Genomic DNA, 24,396 nt, shown 5'->3' with positions numbered 1-24,396 from the left:
CGTTTGGCAAAAGGGAATACAAGACGTCGCAAGACAAAGATTGCAAGCCTTGTTTCACGGATGAAGAAGATGTCGGCATATGGATCAGGTGGGAGCATACTATTGGTTAGTGGAGTTGGAAAGGTCGTTTTCGCTTATGGCTCTTTCTGGACAACTCCGATGCAACGACAAGATTTGTGAACGGGACTCAACAGACGAGATTAGACAACTTCCAATTATGTCCGCAGTGCTCATTGTCGCTTATGACTGATCACCAACTAGGGTCGAAATCCTAGCAATCTTGCCTGGGTGCATCCTACGCGCTGAACTCTCATTTACCGGGTGTTCTAAGAATTCGAGTTCTCACGTGAGTGGAGTATATGTTACGCACCACTTAGTTAGACCTTCTCTCCTTGAATCGAACCATCAATGCAGGCTTCCACCACATCACATGCAAACGGCTCTCTCGCTCCCAGTCCAAATTCTTGTTTACGAGGTCCAGATCATATCTCCATAACATCTTGGATAAAATCAAGTTGATCTCCATATATGCAAAGCTGAATGTATGTTAGCCCCGAAACTTATGTGATAACCTAAGAGCTAGTCGCATGGCTTTTTTTGAACATACTTCTGACCTAAGCAGCCTCTTGATCCCATAGAGAAAGGCTGACTAGCTGCTTTTATATCGGTAGAATCAGGATCTATCCAGCGTTCGGGTCTGAACTCGTTCGGATCAGTGAAGTTCTGCTCGCTATGGGTCAATGTCCAGGCGTGTGTGAACACCTCAGCCTAGAGGTGAAATAAGTAAAGTATGCAAGGTATTCTCAGAAAAGGTGTGCTTACGCCGGCAGGTACATATACATCTCCTACGTTCATGCCCGTGGACACTCTAGGGAAGCCTTGGCTGCCAGGTGCATACATTCTGAGTCCTTCGCTAATGACAGCCTGAAGGTAGGTGAGTTGTCTAGCCGCTGTAGCATTAATCTCATCATAAGATGAAAACCTGCTCCGTATTTCTTCCTGAACATGAGCAAGGCATGCAGGGTTCCGCAGCAAGTAATATGTTGCCGCAGCCAAGAAAGTCGCAGTAGTTTCTGCACCCGCAATACTAGAAACCTGTCAATATAAGAGCAGCTTCTCTGGTGAGAGCGTTTATGGGGTTGATTACATACGTCAAAGTGGAGGCGTGCGCTGTCATTTCCTCCTTGCCTACGGTCCCTTCCTCATACCCTTTGACGACAGTGGAAAGGAAGTCATTTCGGCTGGTCTTTTTCGCTAGGCGCCTGTATCATTTTCTCAGCTTGACAGCAAATCTTGGATTGTTTTGGGTATCTTACTGTTCAATCTTTCTACGACTGTACTGAGAATTCTGGTTTTGCACGGCCAATGTTGATGGGAATAGTAACTTAGCCAGTCTCGCGACGAATGGCAAACGGCGAAGATTATCAATCAGGGTGATGAAGTAGAGATGGCTGACTATAATCTCTGACCAGCTGTGTGGCTTCCCTGTAATGTGGCCAAGTTAGTGAACAACACGAACTAATTTGCTCACCAGAAACTCACCAGCTTCCACGCTGTGAAACGACTCTCCGAAAGCCATTTCGCCTAAAGTATCAAAAGACACCATTTCATACCACTTGGTCATGTTGAGGCCGTTCACCTGCGCTCCGTCCGTGCCAAGTCTAGCAACGAATTGGTCAACTCCTTTCGTGATAATGTCCTCTTGCTCCATCAAAATCCTTGTGGAGAATGCTGCGGAAAGCATCTTGCGCATCCGACTGTGCTCATGCGGATCACGCTCGCTTCCAATGCACAAAGATTTAAAGCCAGCCCCATATATATCGTAGAACTTGCTCTTGATGGGAGTGGGTGTACTGCCAACGCGGTGTCCGTAGATAGCTTTCCATGACTCAACGGACGCAAAAGACAGTTCGTTGGGCGATACTCGAACAACAGGGCCTTAGAAGCTTTAGCAATGGGACTACTTCAGGGAGACTCTCAAGTGCCTACCATATTTCCGGTGCTGTTCCTCGATAGCAAGATGATAGCGACCAGTTTGCGAATGATAGATGCGCCATAGCTACTCTAAGTCAGTGCCAAGGCCACTGAGAGCGCAGGGTTCTGGATTCTCTTACCAAGCTGGATCTTGCCAAAAATGGCCCGGGGAAGGACGCAAGTTTGTGGAGATGAACATTATGGATGCCGGTAGCCAAGATATATAAACCGAACTGCTGCTTAGTTAGGATGCTGTTCCTATGACAAATGAGAGGTGTTGAAGCAACTCACAATAAGGGAAGGAATAATGAGAACAACTGGAGAAGATGCTTTTGCAGCGGCCGATAGATAACTCGAGAGACTCTCCATCGGAGATCCCACTTGCCCAATCATTTTGCGTTCAAGGAGCAGATATCCGTGTGACTGTCACAAAGTGTACCAATTTTGTCTCCAGTACTTGAGATGTGGTAACTGCCCCTGATTTATGTATGCTTGGAGCTGAATTGACTCTCTCTTCTAGTGAAGAATCTTGAAATGCAGGCTCTACCCATGCTGGCGCTAACTGAGCTGAGCATTACCCGATGCAATGGTAACAGTGGCGCTCGGTTCAGGCTGTCCACCGATGCAAGAATCGCAAAAGGCCTAGAACAGTATGGCCACTAATTGGCGGCATTGCTCATTCGAGACAGGTGCGTCATTGAGAACCACATGACACATTGTTTTTCCAAGACCAAAGTTTCAACTCGAGTAAAATTGCCATAAATTCAATCTAACAGTAGCGCTTAAAGAAATGTTTGAGCTGCAACAATCTGCATACCGCATCTGTTATCTGCTCGTATACTATCTTGACACAATGATAGGTCTACGCGGTGGTGGGTGCATTGTACCGGAGTGTAGTCTTGCTCCAAATCTCGTTTCCGCTGATTTGGTACTCTAAACCCTTGATGTACCGCATTAGATTCTCGCTATGTGGGAACCTCTCATCTCGCCTTCGCTTCTCAACGAGGTATTCATGCTCGTACTCCCACTCGCGGCACATGACCCAGAGTACTCTCTTTGCCGCTGCGTATGTGAGAGACGTCTCGTCTGCCAAAACCTGCACTGCCGAGCAAAGCGCCGAACCTTCGGGATGACCCGTCTGCGCAGCCAAAAGCTCCTTGTCCCAGCTCAAGATATCGTTGAGGACAGAGAGATGCTTGGCGACGTTTTGTTCAATGGGTTGAACGGATGCGAGCTCCTCGGGCGAAACTTGGAGATCCATTGAAAACCTCATCAGAGAGCAGAGAAGTCTGTGGAAGGGCATGTTAGTGTGACCATACATTTCCGCGACGGAATTTTACTCACGCCTTTCCGACATCTTTCTCTCTGTAGATCAGGTAGGGGCCCATGCCACGAATCGTCAGTCTGGCCTTGTCGGTCTGGGCACGCATGAAAGTGAATGTCGGCTCCAGCACATCGTTGGCTAGTTGCCTATCGTGAGACCTCATATCCTCCCATAGATCGTACATTATCCACTCTACAGGGACATTGCGGTCCGGCTGGACGTCACCACGAGCGATGGGCATAAGTTTTTCGTTGTAGGCACATCCTTCTTCGAGAGACATGTCTTCTAGTATATCTAAAGAAATGATGAGTCAAAGACGTAGGCTGACTAATGTCTTGGTATGAACGTACCATCAATCAGAAACAGAATTGTTAGAAGCCTACAGGCGAGATGGATGCGATTGTCCATGCTCAAGGGAAAGTAAAGACATGTGACACGCGAGAAGCCTGCAGCGACAAACTTCTTCCTGTCTTTGGCTGTCTTGAAAGGCCAGTGGGTGAGAAAGTACCCATCAACTTCAGCTGTAATCTGCTTTTCCAACGGATGACACTCCGCAACGAAACGAGAGGGTGGCGGAACGAATTCTGCAGCAGAGGGAAGGGATACTGCCGGCGCACTGCTATCAGATTTCTGTTTGATATCGGCTTTCTTGCCGAGGAAGATGGAAGTCTCATTATAATCGTGCAAAATGGATGGAGACATTTTGAGATGTGCGATGTGATTGTGACAGAAGAAAGCGTTGTATGAAAGGTTAGGATGGATGAGATGATAATTCTAAAGTTCTCAGATATCGTACAAGATCTTTGCTGCAGTCAAGATATAACAACTCTTCACGCGGCCCTGAATCACTTGGTATCAATTCGGCCTTTTTTTTGCGTACGTCGATGTTGCGAGTTGGTATGTGGCATCGCGATGCTCGGCAATGTCCTATTTGGGACGTTCCCGGCCTCTTGCTACTCATACAAAGATGTATCGCCCGGCGAAAGCATTCAAAATCTCTCAAATTTGCTGCATCTCCGATGACAGATTCGAACAACCGAAAATCGAGACATTGACCCGAATCCGAAGCTCCGTGACTCCGATCGCCTTTTCCGAAAACATGACATCCCTTCATTTCACTCTGGACGACATCCCAAGTTTGTGTGGCAAGCGAGTCATCATCACCGGCGCATCCTCTGGCATTGGACTCGCTGCAGCTCATCTTTTCGCACAGAAAGGAGCATGGGTCCTCAACCTCGATATCAACCCGCCTCCAGGCGAACAGCCGGAGGGAATTGAGTTTTATCAATGCGATATATCAAGCTGGGCCAGCCTTCTGGGTGCCTTTCAATATGCTGGCAACATTGACATTGCCGTTTCCAACGCAGGTGTTTCAGAAGAGGTCGATTATTTCGCCGATACTTTTGATCACTCGACCGGAGGCCTGATTGAGCCCGAGTATCAGGTATTGGATATCAACCTCCGCGCGGTTGCAAACTTTATCAAACTCTCGATCAGCCATTTCCGTCGCCGTGCATGCCAAGGGAGCATTGTCATTACCTCCAGCGCGACGGCATATGCGCCTGAACAGTCCCTTCCCGTATATAGTGGGTCTAAGTTAGCTGTAAGATCGACTTGTCATGGGATCAGTCTAGATTCGAGTTCGCTGACATGCTTGTCCTCTGAATATGTAGCTTGTAGGAATAATGCGCGCGCTAAGGTCCTTATTGGCCAATGACAACATCACAATAAATTGTGTTGCACCCGCCGCCACCATCACCAGCTTACTGCCTCAACACTTAGCGGACCCCATCATTGCTGCTGGCCTTCCTGTAAGCTCGGCTGACTTTGTTGGACTTGCTGTCGTGTACTCTGCTACTGCGACGCAGCAGCATACGGTCGAGCTTTATGGAAAAGACAGTCTTAGCCAGGCGAAGAAGCCATGCCGCTGGAATGGACGAACGATCTTAACCTTGGGGGACCGATACACGGAGCTTGAAGGGCCCATAGCATCCCTGAGGACCAAATGGTTTGGGCTAGAGAACACAGAACTCACTCGCCTGCAACAAGCAGCTACTGATTTTCGGTTTGACGGTTAGCGAATGTAACCCTGCTTGTTGGAAGCGGAAAATGATACAGGTTAATCAAAACTTCTCTCCTATTAGCTGCAGGCGTTATTACCGTATGTAAGCGCAGGGATCCTGTGCGGGAACATCATATTCTAAAAGACGCCTCTTGACAAGGTCAACAAGCAGGGCGATTTATCTCGCATGAGATTGTTCCCGGTCATGAGCATTGGGCATCATTTCTTGTGATTACAGTTGTTGTGTGTAGCTCGACAGCTATACCTGCACTTGCTTTTTTGGTACTTAGGAGGCGGTTGGGCCGTCGGGGTCGGCGGGCCGTCACGCACGGTGGCAGGGCAGGCAACGATTTTAACGCAGTATGGAATCTCGTTTGACTCGAATCCAACAACCCCCCGTCCGTCACATTATCGAGACTAGCCCCAAACACGGAGCCCCCACATCGCCAAGTGGTTCACATCAGTAGCGTAAGTCTTATCTACCTACGAATCTGTACGCTGACTGCTTGGATCTATACAGTATGCTTAGCATAATGCGGGACGCATTTCTATCCTCATATGCAGGGTCTAGATTCCCGGCGCGTAGGCGTTATGGCATCTCAGTCCCACGTATCAGCTAGTCAGCCAACTCGCTGTAATGTTTTAAGGCTTCCCACTCTCCATCCAGCTTCCTTTTCAAGATCAGCACTCCGCAGACTGTTGCCGCTCGACGTGTCCTCAAGCTGCAGGCTGTTTGCGAACCACGAGTTCACCGGTACTCTGTCGCAAGAAAAGGTGACTGCTCTGGAGCTGCCTTATCCTACAAAGTATCACTCTACAGCAAGAAGCACACAAACAAGAATGCGATAGCCAAGATTTTATTCGCGCCCTTACAATCGATCCAACACCAACAGGTACGATTTTACCCTCTATGTGAATATCTAGGCTAAGGGAGAGAAAGTGTTACGATCAAAAAGCGCATCTAGAACGGTCTGTCGAGTGCAGGGTCAAGGAATAGGATCCTGTCAACTCGCATCTTAGTCCGACACAATACCCGGATTAGAACAGCCCCTGTCAAAACAAAAGTATCATTCGCCACCAGCCGCCTTCACGACGACATAGTTGAGAAGACATGTCTTGTATTTGAAAGGCCCAGAGTTGTACGTATATATTTATATGATGTAAAAAAGGTTACACAATTCTATACTATTAGTGTGAGTTTACATCTTTTGCAGGGGGTGTAGTTTTTATCTGGGGATTTAGTCAGACTAAGAGCTCGCCTGGGTGAACGAACCCTGACCCATCGATTGACTAGCTCGCCTGCTTGGTTCGGTGAATGGACCCTGATTTCTCACGAGATGGGACGATGCCTATCTGAGACTAGCGCTGTTTATGGTCACTCACCTACATAAAGTTTCCCCAGCTTCTACAGTACAACCTCAGTCAATCCTCAACTTCTTTCGTATGCGTACGTTAGACATCCGTGACACTAGGTGATGGCTGATCAACATGTTCATGACGTTCAAATGCGGTAGCCAGGAAAACGCAACCGAAATGCACGACGTTCACGCGACAGATCGCATGGGCCGGCCGAATAACACATCCCATGTAGCGTGCAATTCCTGCCGCAAGAAAAAGGCAAGTTTCCCATTCCTGAAACCCCCGGCGAGATATCTTGTCTTGAAATCTAAGACTGTGACTACAGCTTCGATGCAGCCGCGAGAAAGTGGGATGTCGTCGGTGCCAACAGCGTGGCACACGATGTGTATACGATGTCCAGAAGAGTCGAGGTGGTAGCAACAGCAAGCGGCAAGAAGGGGCGCCAGCTGGAGTTGAGCGTCCAGAGACACCAGGTGGACGTAATGGTAGCGATCAGCAACCCGGGACAGTTGCTCAAGGGAGCGGACCATCTTGGGATGATGATGATATATCCTGCATCCAAGTGGCAGTTCCCAGCACAGCACCGGCACAGAAACAGCAATCTCAAGATCAAGCGATGTCATCCGGCTCGGATGTCGGATCACGCAAAGGCAGCGGCACCACCGTCACCACCACCGCCGCCGCCACAGCCATCAAGGGAAGCAGCAGCAATCGTAGCAATAGAGAGATTGCACGCCATAATGGGCCTCAAAACCAGCAAGAAGGTTTTCAGCAGGTTGTTCCTCAAGCAGATGCCGTAGAGCAAAGTACTCAGACTGTTGCAACATGTCCCGAAGACTCTGATACCGGATTCTTTCTTGACTTTGCGGAAGAATATTTGAACAATCCACAGGGTGGCTTTACTGAACTACTTGACCCATTCGATCCGGATGGGCTCCTCTCTCACAACCACATGCCAGGTAAGCTCCAACTGACATGTTTCGTCTCGTGAGAGACGCGCTCGCTGCATCGCATGCTTATTCCGTACTGCAATAGTTGAAACTCTGTCCAATTCCCCATTGACCCAAGTCTGCAATGTCAACACCAAGGACAGAGGCTCAGACGGTTCAAGCCGCGCGTTTAGCTACGACTCAAGCAAATACCAGGCGCTTGCTCCTCTAGACCAATCAATGCGGACCTCCTCTTCCAAGTCTAGCAGCGTCTCCTACTCCAAGTCTAGCAGCGTTTTCTATTCCAAGTCAAATACATCCGACTCAAATCGAACACCATCTTCAAACTCGTCACGTAACGGCATGGACATCGATACAGACTCATATGAGGACTCCAACAACAGCTACGATGATGGAGACTGCGAGTGCATGGGCACAGCTCTACAGATCCTCGAAGAAGTCGTCATACCCCCCGTAGGTGCCGACTGGGCTATGGCGGAGAATACAATGTTTCTTCTCAAAAACAACATCTCTCGATGCCTCGTCCTGTCTCAATGTCGCGGGTGCCGACAAGAGTCAGGCATCTGTATGTTAACGCTGGTGATATATGAGAAGCTCATGACTGGGTTCGAGGATGTCGCGCAATGGTGGGGCAAGCAGGGCCATCCTCAGGGAGCCCGGAGCGATAATCGTAGTCGCAGAGAAAGACATCATCAGACGCAGCAGCAGCATCAGCAGCAACAACAACAACAACAAGAACAACAGCAGCCACAACAACAGCAAAGATCGTCTGGGTCGAGGCAACTCCAACAAAAAACTCGGATCACAATGGGGAAATATCAGATTGATACTGCCGAAGAGCACCGAGCTGTGTTCGCAACCATCATCGCCTGCCAACTGCAACGACTCGCTGGACTTTCATTGTTGATGATGCAACATAGCAAGAAGGCAAAGTGGCTGGCGCATGTGCAATATGGAGAAGGACTACGGCTCAGGATAAAGAAACTGGAGAAGACGTGGAAATGTTGAAAAACGGCCAACGAAGTCACATTTCTACGACTGTGGTAGTTTTCTTCACGCTTACATGATTGAGGGGGGACGGTGCAGCGGCAAAGCGCCTGGAACATCTCTGTATGCAGAGGTGGGGGGTTTGAATCCTCCTCCCCTTACCGCCATTCTATGGCTACCAACCATCTGAACGGCTCATACGCTACCTCAACGAGTCTTCAGAAAAAGTCCACCAAACTCCTGCACCTTAAAACTAGCCGCCTTACTATATCGGAACTCACATAAAGATACTACCGAGACGATAGTTCGCTACAAAGTGCCACTACACAACACTAGGTTCAAGTTCCGATAACCCTTTTTTCCCTTAGGAGCTTTTTCAGGTTTTTCAGAGTACGCAATCAGGATAGTAAGGAATAAGGTAAAAGAAGGGTTGACAAGAGATAGAAGGGAACTGATTGTAGAGTCTCTCTCTCCTCTTCCAGTCAATCACGAACCAACGCACTATAGTAGATGCCCAACCATTCAACAAGAAAGTAGAGGGAACAAAATTGAACGTCGTTTGCTCCAAAGTCTTCCATATTCACCAACTGCAGATAGACTCTAATGGAACAACAATAGTAATCGATGCTTATATAAACAATGAGGTATATGCCAGTCAGATAACGAGGAAAAGCTTCCGGGAAATCTAGAATCTCATTAAAACAAGAAATCCACTGGACTGCAGTGAGCAGTGTCAGCCCTAGCTCAGCCCTTAATCGATAGAAAATCCGTAATGAGCTCCCCAATTACTTCTTCAACAAGTGTTGCCCTACTCCGACAGGAAGACGATACCCAGTGTAATGACAACGCGGTCATGATCAAAAGCTGATCAGGCATCGCATCCTCCCATAGTTATCAACCTAACGCCATCCCTCATGTTGTGAAATGAATAGATGCTCAAGATCTACATCATAATATATTTATGTGCGTTTGATAGTGCCCCTGGCTATGTACACGTATGCTGAGAAGGAGCATCAGCGTCTTAGGCGAAACATGAGTCATATGCAAGGAGAAGCTTGAATCAAAGAAGGCTTTTCACAGTTTGAGCCAACGGCGATGCCTCGGAAGAGGGAGCAGGCACAGAAGCTGTATTTTCGGCTATGCGCTCTGCCGCTGACGTGGCAAACTCATCTTCTACACTGCCCATGACAAAATCGCCGCCGATAGACTCCTCATTTACCTCTTGGTATTTTTCAGTCGCCTTAGCCTGCTCATCTTGCCCGTCGAATATGCGTTCGACTCAAGCTTTCCACTTATCCAAGTCTTCGATGGATCTCGCTCCACCCATGATCGATTGCGCGGTATTCTTTTGCCTGATAATGTAGCTATGTGTAGTATTGGGCGTGTGAACTCTGTCCCATTGTTCGAGGTGTTCATATAGCATGTCATTCATTGAAGCATTCTGAGTCATATTCTGATGCCTGAGTGCTTGGCGTGATTGGTGGCGATTATACTACTTGTAGTCTTACTTTTGTGGCATCTTGTTAGCTTCCCTAGGTTTGGCTCTGGAACTAGCGACTGGCCGATCAGGAGCTTTCTTCGATGCCCTGCCTGCTGCTTTGGCACTGAGGCTATCACCTTCCACGCTGGAAACTTGCGATGGCTTGTTCGCCGAACCTCTATTGCAAGCACTTATAGAACTGCTACTCACATGCACTATTCATAGGATAGTTCTTCTTTAGGATGATAGGTTCTGTCGAGGATCTCTGTGCGGAGGAGCTGAACTATGCAGCGATACCCTCCCCGTTACTAACCTCGCGTAAGCCAAGATCAATACTTCATTATAGTCATCTTGAACAAAGAGCCAAAACACCCGATGGATAGTAGCAATGCAACATTCCTCGCCACTAAAAAATGGTGGTACAAGCTTTACATAACCGTTGGAGAAACATAGAATATCTTCCGGGCTGAGAGTCGGGAGGCCTTGGAGTTCAGTGTTCAGATGCCGTTGTCGAAGCAGGTCTACTAAGGACGGCAGTTGTAAGCTAAATATCATATCACCCGTTTTCCCAACCGCTGCAACACTTTCGAGTGCTGATGTACCCTGAGTTTTCGTCTTGGGCTGCATCAAGTTATGGATGGCTTTGTTGAAATGCGCTTACACGTTTCCTGGTAGACGTTTGGGATTTAGGTCCACAGCTTCAGGCGAGCCTGCACTGTGTATCCGGTCCAGTGCTAACTTTGCCTGCACTAGACTACCCTCGACGTAAAGCGTTATACTTTGTGTCCATTCAAGACCCCTTGCTCCTAGGTAAGTTGTTTGGAAAGCGACGCCAAAGGATGACAGTGGAGGCTTATGAATCTGTCCTTAGCTCTAGTCCCAGATCTCCATGTTCCCTCTCTATATCCCAGGCGAGAAATCTCGATATAGAATTATTAGGAAGATTGTCGATGAATAAATTAACCTTTTCTGGCTCTTGCAGCTTGGTATCGTCACTGGGTTCTTGAGTCAGGAAGTAGTACATTCCTCGGAGGTGGAGCTCTCATACCAATTGGGGCACATGGCACGCTCTTCTCTACAGGTCGCACATATGTACTCACCACAGCTAGTACAATGCCAATATACTACATACTATAAACTCATCTCCGACGTGGTTTATGGAGTCACACAGCCTATGTATTGGGATTTCATAATTCGGCAACCGCGATGTGATGAGGATTTTGAGGCCTCCATTCTGCAGTGTCTGTAGTTTATGTCGTATTGTCTGCTGCAATGATATACTGCACTGGTCAATGTGATCGATGAGTAGAAACGCAGGTGCAGTAACAGTCAGCTCCGCTACTCCTAACCTTACGGTATGAGAAATCAGATCCATACGTTGCGTAGACTCTTCGGCAGCGCACCGAGAGTCATTGTACTGTGCATATGTAGCACGTGTTTCAAGCTGAACCATAATGAACGGAGGTGTTAGTGGCTTGTATATGCTATGCGTTAGATCCTCGAAAAGATTCAGCTCGTTTCCGATGTGAACAGCATCGATGGAAATCGTGGCAAGAGATGACCCGCGCTGGGGGTGACCAACACCAATGCTGCATATGCGTAGCGCAGCTAGAGACAGGAACGTGGTCTAGCAATACAGTAAGTGCTATATCCATTTTTCACACGTTTGACTAATCTTGCCCGAGCCTAAACCTCCAATAACATGTAGTTGCCAGCGATCTCTATATCGCACCCATCGACTGAATACCTCAGCATCAAAAATACGATCGAATAGTTCCTTGTGAATATCGGGCGCAATGGAGACTGGCTTTGGAACCATAGATATGAACAAATGCTCTCTAATAGGCATGTTTATGATGTCGCGAGAGAGAAAATTCCATTGAGGAGTTTTTGGCACAACAAGGGTTGTCACTCGATGAGACTATCTTGGTGTTTTGGATGTAATGGATCATCAATGGAGATGCGCTGACTGACCAGCCCTGAGATGCGAATTTGGGGTCTGACTTGGCAACTCAGTCATGCGGGGCGAACCAACACTAAGCTTATTGAAATGGTGTTACCTAGCCTATCTATCAGGATGCTGACTGCAGGATCCTACAAGGCCGAATAAAAGTCGACCGCTCAACCAAGCATCATCGTCAACAGCTGTGATCGCAATCTTCAATCTACCAGGGCCACTCTACCAGGGCGTCAGCCCTAGAATGCCATTTCCATGATCATTATGGAATAAACGTATCGCAACCAATGATAACTGTGCCTGAAAAATGCTTTTATCTGCCTATCCCGGCTCAATTAAGTCTAACACTATTGCCACACTATTCTGTCATTCAGTCAAACTATCCATACATGTCGTGATAAGAGAATGACATCTAATCTAGTATCTTGACACATCACCGCCTTAGCTGCCGTCATTTCACTAATACCATGGGCGCCTGCTTAGTAGTTCTGTAAGCTATATAATGTGAGACACTGTGTACGAGATGCAGCGAACCTGCGAAAAGATTAACTTCATAGCTTGAGAGCTTCAAAAATTGCAAGATCTTGCGCCTTCGCTCTAAGTTCGTCCTGCTGTCGAGATATATGGAAATATCCCGATAGTGGCCGTTCTCGCCATCCTAGAAAAACTGTAAACGGTAAATGCGATTGCACAGACGCAAAATGGGAGGCAGAGGGCTGTCTCTCCAACTTATGTACCTATAGTTAGGCCGTTAACTTTCCTGTACGTTGACTCTCCTGTTGAAATAGCGCTAAGCATTACTAGGAGGCAAAGCTGTCGAACAAGAGCTCATAACACAATATCTAAATCGCGAGTTGATGTGATGTCGTAACCCAGGTGGTTCGCACGCAGCTTGCTACTACGAATATCCTATAACGGGGCCTTGATAACTGGCTCTTGGTCTACGCGTCTTTTCTTCCAAGTAGTTATAAATTGGTGGATTCATACCTCGATATGTTTTCATGAAAGCATCACGTTGTTGATACCAACAGGCTATCTCCTGGTTGTGAGCCTGAGTATATGATTCCATGATCCGAACCTTGCATAAGAAATAGATCAGTAGCTTATTCCTCAAAAGTTGTGAAGCCCTGAAGTTGTAATCAAAAGTGACCAGGAGGCACGAACGCGCTACGCAAACGAGCTTTTGGCGACTAATTAATAAGATTCGAACATTCGGGTCAAGATTGTATAATAAGAACTCCTTACTCGCACACCACTAACTAAGCTCAGACGCCTTTTTGATTATCTCCTTCAACGCTGGCATTTTCCTTCCAGACTTCTCTCCTTCACTCAATACATCTTCTAGCATCCTGCGGTCTTGTTTTGCAACCTTTCCGCCATGGTGGAACGCGTTGAACTTGGGATAATCGAGTGGTCTGGCGTTCACCTCGACAGGCGCATGCATCTGGATGGCGGCCCAGCCTCCTACCACAAAGGATAGAAGCCAGCCTGTCCAACCAAACCGTGGAAGGGTCAGAATTTCCGTTTGTGCGCGTAGCATCAAATCCCAAAGCTCAGTATTCGCGCGGAATTGTTCGAATGGGCCAAAACCATCAATATTCCATGTCACTAGCTGTAACATGATGAGAGGAATGGAATACGGTGCTAGAAATCCTGGAGCTCGCCGAATTCCCTGTTTGCCGTTGACGTCGTAGAATGCTTCAAGTTTCTTCGTCAGAGAAGGCTGCGTATTAAATACAACCAAAACCGCGCCCGGTGATGGAGTCGAATAAAGGACGTTTGCTTTCGAAACCAAGGCTTTGTTCGCTGTCTCTGGGATTGGAATCTGAGGTGTAGATTGATGCGCAAGCAGGCTTGAGGCGAGCAAAAGACGGTTCCGAGCGATTCCTAAAGTGGTCGCGTAGTGTTCTTCAATGTCTAAACCGACTGCATCGAAGACGACGAAGGAATTTGCGTTTTGAGGCTCCTTAAGAAGGTCGCCGACTGAACGGATTGTCGCGATCCCAGACTCTGACCGTGCAGTATGTCCGTCCAAAGTGTCAAAGATGAATGCAAACTTTTCGCTCTTGACTTCTGAAACTGACTCGATGACGCGGTAGGATGAAAATTCATATAATTCATCGTCTTGATAGGAGTAAAGATGTTTTGGCGGGTCGAAAGCGGGCTTGCGGCCGGGGCGGACAAGGTAGGTACAGTCAGCATTAGACGAGATGTGGTAACCTTGGGACAAGCCGACAGCACCGCAACCAACTATTAAAACTTTAGGCTTCGGCATGTTAAGGATGGTGTTTCCGTATGTTTGTGTGTTCGGGAGCTGTTGTTATTTATATTAAACTGAGTATTGTGCTGTAGTTGCGCTCCGACACTGAATTTCGACCGAATATGTTCGTCCGTCCGATTTGTACCTTGAATAGCACGTACTCGGGTGCGCGTCGGCAATTCTTGCCCACCTTAAGCGAGCAGGGGTAGATGCTCTATCTCTAGTCAGAAACGCGGCTAGCTAGTGGTTCGAACGGTAGCATGAACGGGAGGGAACAATATCTGAAATCGAGAATATGAAGTTTGCATGCAACGTATGAATCGACGGCGCGGGCTACCTAAGAAAAGCCACTCTTGGCGTTGCGGCAGAGGATAAATGACTTCGTGGTAAGTAGGGGCCCATGTCAGTAGGCTCAGTCGATATACTAGTGATGTTATCTATATATTCCACTAATAGAACTAGTTATATAATAATTTGTATAAAGTGTACAGCCATTCTTAAGCGAATTAGGTCAAATTCACGGCAATATATTAGGCACGTAATCATACCCGAGATGTTGCAATGCCTCCCCCCTTCCCTTAGATTAAGTCGCCTCCGTAAAAGGTATTAATTCCAATTACTGATAGCTGTTACTAAGGCCTGATAGCCTCAATAGTCTCAACAGTTGGAAATATGTACTCGCCATTAGTGAATGCCTCAGCTGGTGAGTAGAACCGAATCGAGTACAGAAGCTTACCACCACCCGCCGGGGCCGGAAGCCAGCTATATTAGAAGTCTTGAGTCAGTCCATGTTCTATACTATTTAACAATTTCCCATGGTGCCAATCGAAGATGATTGAAAAATCGAAAGAAGGGGTGACCTTACTTGCTGGTCCAATTATCAGGTGGGGGAATATCAGCAGGCTGCAGTAGGACCTGAAATCTGCCATCCGCTGTTCCAAGACCAGCGCTGGAACCATTTCCATACACCAAACCTCCGTTCTCAAATTTCAACTGTGTGCTGCGGTCTCCAATGACATACCTTCCTAGCTCGTTGGGTACCAGATATTGGTCCGCGCCATACACAGTCAAACTCCAAAACCCGGTCGATTTGATTGGGGGCTTGCCAAAGAAGGTAAAAAGAAATGCCGATGTCGCACCCAAAGTCAGATTGTCTGATTTATTCGTGATAAAGAGGTTCTCGGATTGTACCAGGCCAAGATAACCATGGAGTGCGCGATATGCACGACAACCGTATTCAATGCCGAAGATGCCTTGACATTTCACTTTGGGAATTACCCAGTTGTTGCCAACATCAACCAGGTTTTGAGAATAAGCCGCGGAGATGCTTGCATTTGCTGCAATGATGGCAGCGGTTAAATTGATCCCAGGAGGTGGGGTATAGACTCCATCTGCAATACCAGCAAGACCAATTTTAGATGCTACTCGATACCGATCGGCATATAGATCTGGTTGGTTGGAGTGTCCAATCTTGGCCAGCAGGTCTAGATAGCCTGTGACTCTGTTCGGTGCGTTAGAAGTGTCAATGAGCTCACGTGACAGTCTAGGTGCTTGTGCTGCAAACGGCTGAGATAGTGTACGAGGAACTGTCCTGAGGAAAATGTGGTCCTGATAATTGCGTATGACCGCAATGTCGCTCGTAGTGTTTTGACGTACAAGAATACGACCGAGCAAAATACCATAGGTCGTGGCATAAGAGATTATGCCTTTGTAGGCTGATAGTTCAGCCGGAGCAGTGTATCTGATTCCGGGCTGGACAAGAGCATCGTCTGCACGTCTGATCAAATAGTCTCCCGGGGGAGAGTTTGTGTTAATTGACATTCCAGCAAAGTTATTGCCATAGCTTGAATGAGTCAGTCTTTTCTCTATCTTATTGACATCTAGCAGCACTCACATGTCGTAGAAAGGCCATATCCAGTTCCTTCCATCACTGATATTGGGAATGGTCAAGACAAGGTCCTCATGCGACAAGTCGATAGCGGCCCAGATATATAACGTGTCTGCATTTGGCCCAACTATAGTGCGATTTAGAGGGCCGGAAAGCGAATGGTATGGCCATAGAGTATTCGGTGTGTCGACGGCATCGAGAATGTTCGTCACAGCTTGTTGCCATTGAGAAATGGGATATGCATACTGAATGAATGTTAAGAGAGAGGTGATGTATTTTTTATCATGCTCCATGTACCTGAATTGCGAATGCTGTGGCGTCTTGAGCAGCACTGTTACAAGATGTCGAAACATTCGTCGCTTCTGCAAGCGGAATTAAATACTCCAGGTATGCACTGGTAGCGAGGAGATAATTGCTCAACTTCATTTTTCTTGGAAGTGTGTCACATATCTTTCTCTAACATATTTTGCTCTCACATCTTATATCGCAGTAGACTAGTCGGGTGACAGAGCTGATAACTTGACTATTGCGCCATAACCCATAAAATTGACGAAAAGGCAGGGAAGTGGGGCAGAAATATCCAGTTTCTCCATCAACGATAACTCTATCGAAAAATCTCGCTTCACCCTAGCTAGTGCACTGCTACTGTCACAATCCCTGCGATTCTTACATCAGCTATCATGCATCCAACGAGAGTGAAAAATAGCGACCACTCTTAGCAGTGCAAAACCACCTTAATACATCGCTAACTCACTACCTGTTCATTTCTTTAGTGGCTACAACTCTATTAAGCGTCAACTCAATTACTATTAAAAATCTAGCAATAGTGAAAGTAAACTTTGCGCATTGATTTTATGTGTTTTATATTCAAATAAGCACTTTATGGTGCAGATGATCTAGTATGATACGAATAGTGAGTTCTGGTAGGTAATAGCTACTCACTTGATTTTCCGGTTTTTTCAGTTGTATAAGAGATCGGCTAGTTTGCGGACTTCTAGCTAACTGAAGGCCCTTGGTCTATGGGGCGAGCTGTGTTCGCTTCCTGATGCGACTTCCAGATGGCTTACACAACCGCTATGTTATATTGAGATTTGACTTTTTGAGAAAAGTTTATTATGAAGTGCTAGTTATTTTACTAGCACTTATGAAGAATAGGTATGATGCTCTATGTTTTGTTCCATTATGCAAGTTGTCTTTGGGATGAAGGAGCGGTAGAAATACGTCTAAGTGAGTTTCCACATATGCGCAGCTATCTACATCTTCACTTGCACGTTGGAGTCTTAGTCTCGGCATTAATGATTATTTTCTAAAAGACACTCCTATGAATAATCCTCTCCTCACTGATCTAGTGCAAAGGTTTAGAGGAAATGGGAAAGACTAAGGAATTTAAAGAAGCTAGTGAAGAAATGACAGGTTGAGTAATGGCGAATTGATTGTATTCTTCACCGATTCTACCAAATCGGATAACCTGCAGACAGTCCACCAAACCACAACTCTGTTGAGAGGCACACGTAGTACCGTATAGAGAACTCCATAGGACTATTGGCCATTGTCAGGCTTTATTTACATAGTACCGCGGCACCGAAAAACTTTCTAATACAAGTGAGAATAGTGCCTTTGTTGTACTGAAGAGAAGAAAACATACAAGACACCCACGATTATTACGTGCTTCGATTTCGTTGTTTGCGTTTTTGGGTTCAATTGGAGCGCTGACTGCAAGTGCAGCGAAGACTAAGGGGAGGACGAAAGAAAGCTTCATGTTGGTGATTGGTAAAGAAGTGTGAAGAGCTGTAGGGTTTCAATGTGCGAGGAGAGAGATGAGTAAGATTGATGATAACTGTTTGGTGTCAGGACGTTGTGATATTTATACTGTATCTTGGGCATCTCCCTCTCCTAGCTGTATGCGCAATAAAAAGAAAAACCGCCGAGGTCATTGACCGCCACTGCGACCAACAGATTCCGCCGCTCCGAGAAGATCCGGGTTATTAGTAGGAGTGAATTATCGAAACAGCCTTCGATTGGTACAAATGATCCGAGACTACTATAGCTGTAGGGCAAAACCATAGATCCAAGCCACTAGTAAGGTGGGTAACAAATTACTAGTGTGATGGCATACCTCAAGTTGGAAACTACTATGCCATTTATAGCGTAGCGTCTTGTAAAATTACTACAAGAAACTAACCTCGTATTCCTCTCTTCTGAATCAGGAAAAGACTTATCCAAAGAAGAGTATGTTTGTCATTAGTAGCCTATAGTCGCACTATGGTGACTAGCAGAGGTACCGCACGGATCCAGCCCTTAGCACCGTAAGCACTGAGTACCAAGGCTTCTCTTACCTCCGGTATGATTACAGATTACGTATTCACGGCTGTAATATGGAGAAAGCTGAAATCGGCGGAGCAAGACAACTACAAGTTATTCAGGGGTATAGCGTTGGCAATCTCGAAGGCATTCCCGCATGTAGGGTTTCGATATCGCAAATAGCTTCTGCCCACTAACATAGTCAGTCTAGCAGTTGTATAGTAATGCCACAGCGATTTTGGCAGCCACCTACTACAAAGTATCTTCAATGCGAGAACAAAAATCAAACAGGATCGTATTCCATTAAGATTTTGCCGAGAAGCAAAGATGGCAATTACGCCGTCGTGTCATCAATTCACATCCAAGTACACGTATACAAACAGCTTAGCTCGATGCTTTGTTCTGACTAAAGATCCCCACGTCACCAGAACCGAGAGACTTTGCATCGGCGCGATCAAACATTCTCTACGTGCCCCCTGCGAGAGTCGCGTACACTATACATTATTGATTTCATCATCACTACTTTTCCGAAAGTACCCAATGATAATGTAGTTGCTAGGATAGAGCCAAGATTCATGGAGGTAAAACCAAAACGGATAGCAAAAAAAACGATCACAATCACAATTGGAAGACCAACACCAAGGCAACAGCCACTAAAGTTGCAAAAACTACCAACTTGCGAATAGCGCCAAGTAAAACCATCAGCCAAATCCATCCCCTCCCCCTTACTCAATCGGCTCCAAAGCCCCCTTTCCACTAACCTTCACCACCCTCGGCTCCCTCACCAAACTCTTATTTTCCTTCAAACTCCCCGCGTCAACCCAATTCCCATGCACCTGCGCCTTAACATGGATCGGTAACTGGACAATCGCAACCGGCCTCTCAAACTCGCGCGTATCAATCACTACAATATCATTCTTGTTCGTCTCTCTCCTCTCCACCATCGTCACGATCCATCCGTCGCCCTCGGGCGCATCGTCGGAGCGGGGGATGAAGGCCGGTTCTTGGACTAAGGAGCCGTCGCCTGCGTAGAAGAAGCGCATGCTGCCTGTCTGTTTGTCTTTCATAGCGAGCGCGTTGAGACCGTGGAAAATGTTTTTGCCGCCGTCGGAGCGCGAGGGCATGAAGGCGTCCAAGAAGATATATCGATAAGGCTTGGTGTTGAAGCGTTCGTCGATGCGGGGGAACTCGCAGGGCACATCGACAATGATCTCGGGATCAGGGAGGCGGGTATCGGTTGGCTTGGTGAGGTCGAGTTCCCAACGCACAAAATCGGCTTTTGCGTCGGGCTCGGGCATTCTGCCGTCGTCGGGGGGGAAGAAGGGAAAGGCGTTGTCATGAACGCGAGAGGTTTCGATGTAGAGTTTGTGGTCTTCGCCTTCCCATGCTCCTGCGGTGTGCACGAGCATACAGTTTTCCCAAGGATACACTCTCCACTCGCCTTGCTTCCAGCCAGGCGGGAGCTTGGTGCTCTTTCTGCGCGGTATGACGACGAAAGTTGCGGGGCGGTCGTAGTTCCATGCCCAGTGCTGACCGCCACGCTTCATGCGTTCGACATCGGCTTCAAAAGGCCACAGCACGAGAATCAGCCAGTTCGGAGTGATGGCGCAATCGTGGATGGCAGCAACCCAAGGACCCTGGATCCATTGCTCATCCTTCTTCTTTCCCTCCTTGTCCAGCGTATACACGACAATGTCTCTTGTCGCAAGACCTTTTGCTTCGTAGCCAAATACGACTAATTCGTCCGTATACGGGTCCACTTTGGGATGTGCGGTAAATGTTTTGGACTTGACTTGGCCAAAGGGATCATATACTCCAGTCTCGAGGGTATTAGGATCTACCGAGTAAGGCAGCCCTCCTTCCTTGAGTGCTAGCAGGTGTCCTGCCCAAAGAACAAGGTTTGTATTTGCGGTTGAGTCGACTGCGGCCCGCACACATGGATGATGCGTATAAGGGTTACGGTAAAGGCCAAACATGGCCTTGTTGGCCCGGCGTTCAATCAGATAGCGCTCTGTCTCAACATACTTCAACTTCATATCCACTCTTCCATCGTGGATTTGAAAGGCGGATATGTGGCCGTCTCCATCAAGAGGAACATTGTTGGGGTGGGGCGGGACGAATGGGTCCGTCATGACGCGGTAAAAGGTGCCGTTTAGCTCCTTTGGAATCTCGCCCAAGACGACCAAATCGCCTACTTCACCCTCCAGACGGCAAGGTGCACCTCCGCCTGCGAGATCTAGAGCGACGGGCCATTTTGAGGTGAGTCCGTGAAAGATATCGTCGGTCTTTCGCTGGGGCGTTTCTTCCGAGTCGACGTTAGGGGGTGTCGGTGGAACGACAGGTTGTTGAACATCCACGGTGGCCATTTTGCTAATGTATTGAGTTCTGAAGTTTGGGCATCATTCTCTTGCTTAGACATGCTTTTTAAAGGTTGCCCAAGCATCTCACGAGAAGTCTTTGTGGAAGCTGTGGGACATTTGCCGATGTGGTGGAGAGGGATACAGACGCCCCACCCCCGCATTAGAGATCCTGAAGTTTCGGGTAGGCCCGACTGTAAGAACATAGTCATTGCGCATACCCGGCCCGCTGGATCTCGATGAGGGGCCATGCGAACCTAGAAGCGTAGGAGATTTCATTTCAGATGACTACTAACCTGTTGCGGTCAAGGTATGTATGGGAAAGGAGAAACTGGACGAATCATGGAGGAGGCAAAACGTGGGCTGCAAGACTTAAATAGTTGCGGGTGAAGGGAGCTAACGTGAGATAGATAGTGACATTTCAGCCACAAAAAAAAACCCCCCACACGAACAGGATCCTGGTATTTGGCAACACGAAAGGGATAGTCTTGTCTCTGAGATGGATTCTGGAGATTAGGGAGTTCTCTAGATCAGTCAGCTCAAAAGAGTTGGAATGTCTGCACCACCTTGGCTATTCACGTGATCCGAGATTACCAAGACAAGACGTCATGAGTCGGCGGCAGTTCACCTAGCCAACACCGACCAAATCTTGTGCCAATATATCGTCTCGCCCAGTTGCCTTCAGACATGTACACAGGATTACTGAAAGATAGAATCGGATTAAACCTTCTATTGTCTAGAGTCTAATTTCATTTGCCTCGTTTCATTTCGCTAACCAAACTGCGCAACCTTAAGCCTTGGTCTTGGACCATACCAATCCTCCAGCGTGGACGCCAGTTCCGGGCTCAACAATCTTGCAAGTGGTGAAGCTTTGCCACAAATCGCCGAAAAAGTTGGTCTTTTGCTGGATGTAGCGTTCGCCAAGAAGAGGGGCAATAGCCCAGGTGGCCTCCTCAGCATGGTAGAAGGGAATGCGTCTAATATACGTCAGTTGGTTTCGGCGCGAAGATATGGAGCGAGCAAGATATGGCGGTGGCTCGGTACAAGGCAAACTTACGGGAACATGTGGTGAACAACGTGGTACTCAATAATGCCGTGGAAGATGTGACGGCCAATGAAGCCAAAATCGCGGTCCACAGTGGAGGCTGCACCCTTGATGAAAGTCCAGTTGTCAGCCTCGTAGTGAGGAGCCTCGGGGTGAGTGTGGTGAAGGTAAGTAATAGCGACTGTGGAGAGTTAGTTTTCAGTACTTTGCAGCTCGAGGAACGACATGCTTACCAATCCAGTGGTTCATCCAGAGGTAAGGCAGACCATATGCGAGAAGAACAGTTGAGGTTCCAACGCTACGGGACCAGACATACAGAGCAGTCATGGTGAGGATGAGTCCGACATTGCTAAGAGCGACAAAAGGAGCCTCGGACGGTGTGAATACGTGGGCAGTGGGATCCAAATGACTTTGCTTGTAGCGAGACGAAGTGTAGCGGTCTCCCTTTGTCAAGCTCTTTTTGCCAGCACCGGCATTCATCAGAATGTAAGCTGGCCAGCCGAGGACTTGGTGGAAGATGAGAGAAGCAACAGTGATGATGGGCGTGTCGGCGGCTGAGTGATCCATGATCTTTTCGAGGATGGTTGGCTTGGTCTTCTTGGCCTCGACGTCGGACTTGCGGTGGGGCACGAAAACGGTGTCCTTGTCCATGTGGTTGTGGTATCGGTGGTGGCGGGCGTGGCTGAACTTCCAGCTGAAGAAGGGGACCATCAACATGCAGTGGAGGAACCAGCCGGTAATGGCGTTGACGGTAAGGTTCTCGGAGAAAGAATCATGGCCGCAGTCGTGTGCAAGGATCCAGAGACCAGTGAAGAAACATCCCTGGACGAAGCTGTATAGCGCCCACAGGGGAACGGTAACGAACCATGGAGCATCTAGCCGAGACAGGGGTACAGCGGCGTAGAAAAGGGAGAAGACGATGATAAGATCACGGACGACGTAAGAGAAGGAGCGAAGCATGGAGCGCTCAAAGCATTTTGCGGGAATGGCATCCTTGAGGGTCTTGACGTCGGGAATGGGCCTGACATCGGCGACGGCTGTGAGCCTGGTCTTGACAGGAGTCTCGTGGGTGCGGGACGTGGTCGTAATCATGGTTGGAAAGAAAGGGAATGGAAGGGACACTCGTTCAGACACGGGGCGGGACGGTGGTCAGCCTTTTGTACCGATAGCGGCTGGGTTTGAACACGAAAATTCTGCCCCTTGATACAGCCTAAGCTCAACGGACCCGACATACGTTTCAACGTTGCGAGGGCAGCGATGTGCATCAGACACCGCCTTCGTGTCTATGGCGGTACGTAACAGTGGGTCTCGAACCGAGATTTCAACGTTGGCGCACAGCCCGCCCTAGCTGTCCCAGGGGTGAACACGTTGCGGTGAGCCGCGTGGGAGACATGGCAAGATAGCCGACCAGAGGGTCAAAGGAATATGGGGGTAAGCCAATGCGTGGGATTCCAAATCTACGCGTCATTGAGTCTGATGTGTTTTTTTTTCGAGGGGGTTTAGCGAGAAGGAGAATTACATGGCCGCACTGTATGGCCGTCGAAGTTGCAAAGAGAAAAAAAAAGGGTTCAGGGTCCAGGGAGATGAGCCGCAGGGTAACCGGATTGGGAGGCGATAACACGAAGCCCCGTGGGCCCTGAAGATCTGCTACGGGGCTCATCAATTCCGAAGAGGCCCAGGCGTGGATGGTGGGCCCTCGATTGGGTTTTTCCGCCGCACGCCCGCCCGCCCACACGCTGTGCAAGAGGATTGTGGTGAGTAGGTAGGGATAGGAATAGGGATAGGAATAGGGATAGGGATACCAAGGAGTGAAGGACCTTGAGCGGGAGTGCCATGGCATGGCATGGCATGGCATCATAGCCCGGCGTGAGAGTGAAGCAGCACTCTCTGCTCACTCGGATTGCACCATGTACCTGTCTTTGGATCCATGGAGCAGATGAGCTGGTAGGCGGGTTTTTTGCCCCCAACACAAAGGCCCAAGGTTTTTGCCCCCGGAAAATGGTGGTCTAGGCTTGGCATGCTAGGGCGTTATTAGGGGTTTGGTGTGGTGTGGTGTTGGTTGTGCCTCGCCTCGCTTAGGCCTCCGCCGCTGTTTCGGGAGAGAATCCGAGCAAAGGCCTCCACCCTCCTTGACAACAACTAATCACCCACCCACCCTGCAGTCCGCCTAGACGAACCACAGCCACTCGTAACAAGTACTCGCAAGCAATACCACATGTCGCCGTCGGCATGCGATAGCGACTCTGCCAGCCCACGTCGGCTTGGGCTGCGGCATGCAGCCACCCCCTGCCACGCCATGCACTCGGTCAGACCCTCCCCGTGCTTCCTAAATTCCCCGAGCCCGCAATCATCGCTCTGTGGCACACTCGCCGTACTTGTGTTTGGGTGCCATCACTGCATCTGACTGTGTAAGCATATGTACACATCTATGCCGATATGTACTTACTTCTAT

At 48.2% G+C, this 24,396-nt stretch overlaps 10 protein-coding genes across 10 annotated transcripts; 2 read left to right on the top strand and 8 right to left on the bottom strand.

Annotated features, from left to right (window-relative positions):
* Positions 1–373: 373 nt before the first annotated feature.
* On the bottom strand, positions 374–2,367 carry COCSADRAFT_165318 (uncharacterized protein; the record flags this gene model as incomplete). The annotated part of the gene is made up of 9 exons (XM_007707326.1): positions 374–536; positions 608–768; positions 823–1,087; positions 1,152–1,262; positions 1,317–1,485; positions 1,543–1,938; positions 1,990–2,059; positions 2,115–2,207; positions 2,266–2,367. 9 exons carry the CDS (start codon positions 2,365–2,367, stop codon positions 374–376), a joined length of 1,530 nt encoding a protein of 509 aa, XP_007705516.1.
* A 384-nt stretch (positions 2,368–2,751) lies between these two features.
* Positions 2,752–4,000, bottom strand: COCSADRAFT_348577 (uncharacterized protein; the record flags this gene model as incomplete). The annotated part of the gene is made up of 3 exons (XM_007707325.1): positions 2,752–3,263; positions 3,319–3,592; positions 3,649–4,000. The coding sequence occupies 3 exons, from the start codon at positions 3,998–4,000 to the stop codon at positions 2,837–2,839; spliced, it is 1,053 nt and encodes a 350-aa protein (XP_007705515.1). The 3' UTR covers positions 2,752–2,836.
* A 397-nt stretch (positions 4,001–4,397) lies between these two features.
* Positions 4,398–5,376, top strand: COCSADRAFT_176320 (uncharacterized protein; the record flags this gene model as incomplete). The annotated part of the gene is made up of 2 exons (XM_007707324.1): positions 4,398–4,901; positions 4,972–5,376. 2 exons carry the CDS (start codon positions 4,398–4,400, stop codon positions 5,374–5,376), a joined length of 909 nt encoding a protein of 302 aa, XP_007705514.1.
* Positions 5,377–6,552: 1,176 nt separating this feature from the next.
* On the top strand, positions 6,553–8,908 carry COCSADRAFT_263408 (uncharacterized protein). The gene is made up of 3 exons (XM_007707323.1): positions 6,553–6,977; positions 7,045–7,678; positions 7,755–8,908. The coding sequence occupies exons 1-3, from the start codon at positions 6,849–6,851 to the stop codon at positions 8,675–8,677; spliced, it is 1,686 nt and encodes a 561-aa protein (XP_007705513.1). The 5' UTR covers positions 6,553–6,848; the 3' UTR covers positions 8,678–8,908.
* Positions 8,909–9,935: 1,027 nt separating this feature from the next.
* Positions 9,936–11,985, bottom strand: COCSADRAFT_31223 (uncharacterized protein; the record flags this gene model as incomplete). The annotated part of the gene is made up of 8 exons (XM_007707017.1): positions 9,936–10,116; positions 10,165–10,314; positions 10,450–10,542; positions 10,798–10,851; positions 11,237–11,241; positions 11,269–11,379; positions 11,491–11,725; positions 11,801–11,985. The coding sequence occupies 8 exons, from the start codon at positions 11,983–11,985 to the stop codon at positions 9,936–9,938; spliced, it is 1,014 nt and encodes a 337-aa protein (XP_007705207.1).
* Positions 11,986–13,242: 1,257 nt separating this feature from the next.
* Positions 13,243–14,380, bottom strand: COCSADRAFT_41639 (uncharacterized protein). The gene has a single exon (XM_007707079.1). It carries the CDS (start codon positions 14,366–14,368, stop codon positions 13,349–13,351), a length of 1,020 nt encoding a protein of 339 aa, XP_007705269.1. The 5' UTR covers positions 14,369–14,380; the 3' UTR covers positions 13,243–13,348.
* Positions 14,381–14,985: 605 nt separating this feature from the next.
* On the bottom strand, positions 14,986–16,677 carry COCSADRAFT_348567 (uncharacterized protein; the record flags this gene model as incomplete). Its single annotated transcript, XM_007707322.1, has 4 exons — positions 16,539–16,677; positions 16,248–16,486; positions 15,219–16,196; positions 14,986–15,115 (listed from the first exon to the last, which is right to left on the bottom strand). Exons 1-4 carry the CDS (start codon positions 16,665–16,667, stop codon positions 14,986–14,988), a joined length of 1,476 nt encoding a protein of 491 aa, XP_007705512.1. The 5' UTR covers positions 16,668–16,677.
* Positions 16,678–19,177: 2,500 nt separating this feature from the next.
* Positions 19,178–21,286, bottom strand: COCSADRAFT_41638 (uncharacterized protein). Its single transcript, XM_007707078.1, has one exon. The coding sequence runs from the start codon at positions 20,906–20,908 to the stop codon at positions 19,268–19,270; it is 1,641 nt and encodes a 546-aa protein (XP_007705268.1). The 5' UTR covers positions 20,909–21,286; the 3' UTR covers positions 19,178–19,267.
* Positions 21,287–21,667: 381 nt separating this feature from the next.
* Positions 21,668–23,150, bottom strand: COCSADRAFT_263376 (uncharacterized protein). The gene is made up of 3 exons (XM_007707321.1): positions 22,178–23,150; positions 21,957–22,125; positions 21,668–21,876 (listed from the first exon to the last, which is right to left on the bottom strand). The coding sequence occupies exons 1-3, from the start codon at positions 23,034–23,036 to the stop codon at positions 21,690–21,692; spliced, it is 1,215 nt and encodes a 404-aa protein (XP_007705511.1). The 5' UTR covers positions 23,037–23,150; the 3' UTR covers positions 21,668–21,689.
* COCSADRAFT_263375 (uncharacterized protein) lies at positions 23,151–23,942 on the bottom strand. Its single transcript, XM_007707320.1, has one exon. It carries the CDS (start codon positions 23,800–23,802, stop codon positions 23,266–23,268), a length of 537 nt encoding a protein of 178 aa, XP_007705510.1. The 5' UTR covers positions 23,803–23,942; the 3' UTR covers positions 23,151–23,265.
* Between the last annotated feature and the right edge of the window lie 454 nt (positions 23,943–24,396).

This window comes from Bipolaris sorokiniana, assembly GCF_000338995.1.
Source record: "Bipolaris sorokiniana ND90Pr unplaced genomic scaffold COCSAscaffold_18, whole genome shotgun sequence".
Lineage (NCBI taxonomy): Eukaryota > Fungi > Ascomycota > Dothideomycetes > Pleosporales > Pleosporaceae > Bipolaris > Bipolaris sorokiniana.
The sequence above is the reverse complement of the archived record's forward strand: the minus strand, read 5'-3'. Positions and strand labels throughout refer to the sequence as shown.

Bases quoted from the DNA above. Each gene is read 5' to 3' on its own strand.
- COCSADRAFT_263408 (XM_007707323.1), top strand. From the start codon at position 6,849: ATGTTCATGACGTTCAAATGCGGTAGCCAGGAAAACGCAACCGAAATG. The intron at 6,978-7,044 runs GCAAGTTTCCCA...CTGTGACTACAG, and splicing joins ATTCCTGCCGCAAGAAAAAG to CTTCGATGCAGCCGCGAGAA. The intron at 7,679-7,754 runs GTAAGCTCCAAC...GTACTGCAATAG, and splicing joins CTCTCACAACCACATGCCAG to TTGAAACTCTGTCCAATTCC.
- COCSADRAFT_41639 (XM_007707079.1), bottom strand. From the start codon at position 14,368: ATGCCGAAGCCTAAAGTTTTAATAGTTGGTTGCGGTGCTGTCGGCTTG.
- COCSADRAFT_41638 (XM_007707078.1), bottom strand. From the start codon at position 20,908: ATGGCCACCGTGGATGTTCAACAACCTGTCGTTCCACCGACACCCCCT.
- COCSADRAFT_263376 (XM_007707321.1), bottom strand. From the start codon at position 23,036: ATGATTACGACCACGTCCCGCACCCACGAGACTCCTGTCAAGACCAGG. The intron at 22,126-22,177 runs GTAAGCATGTCG...AACTCTCCACAG, and splicing joins CTGGATGAACCACTGGATTG to TCGCTATTACTTACCTTCAC. The intron at 21,877-21,956 runs GTAAGTTTGCCT...GACGTATATTAG, and splicing joins GTTGTTCACCACATGTTCCC to ACGCATTCCCTTCTACCATG.
- COCSADRAFT_263375 (XM_007707320.1), bottom strand. From the start codon at position 23,802: ATGATGCCATGCCATGCCATGCCATGGCACTCCCGCTCAAGGTCCTTC.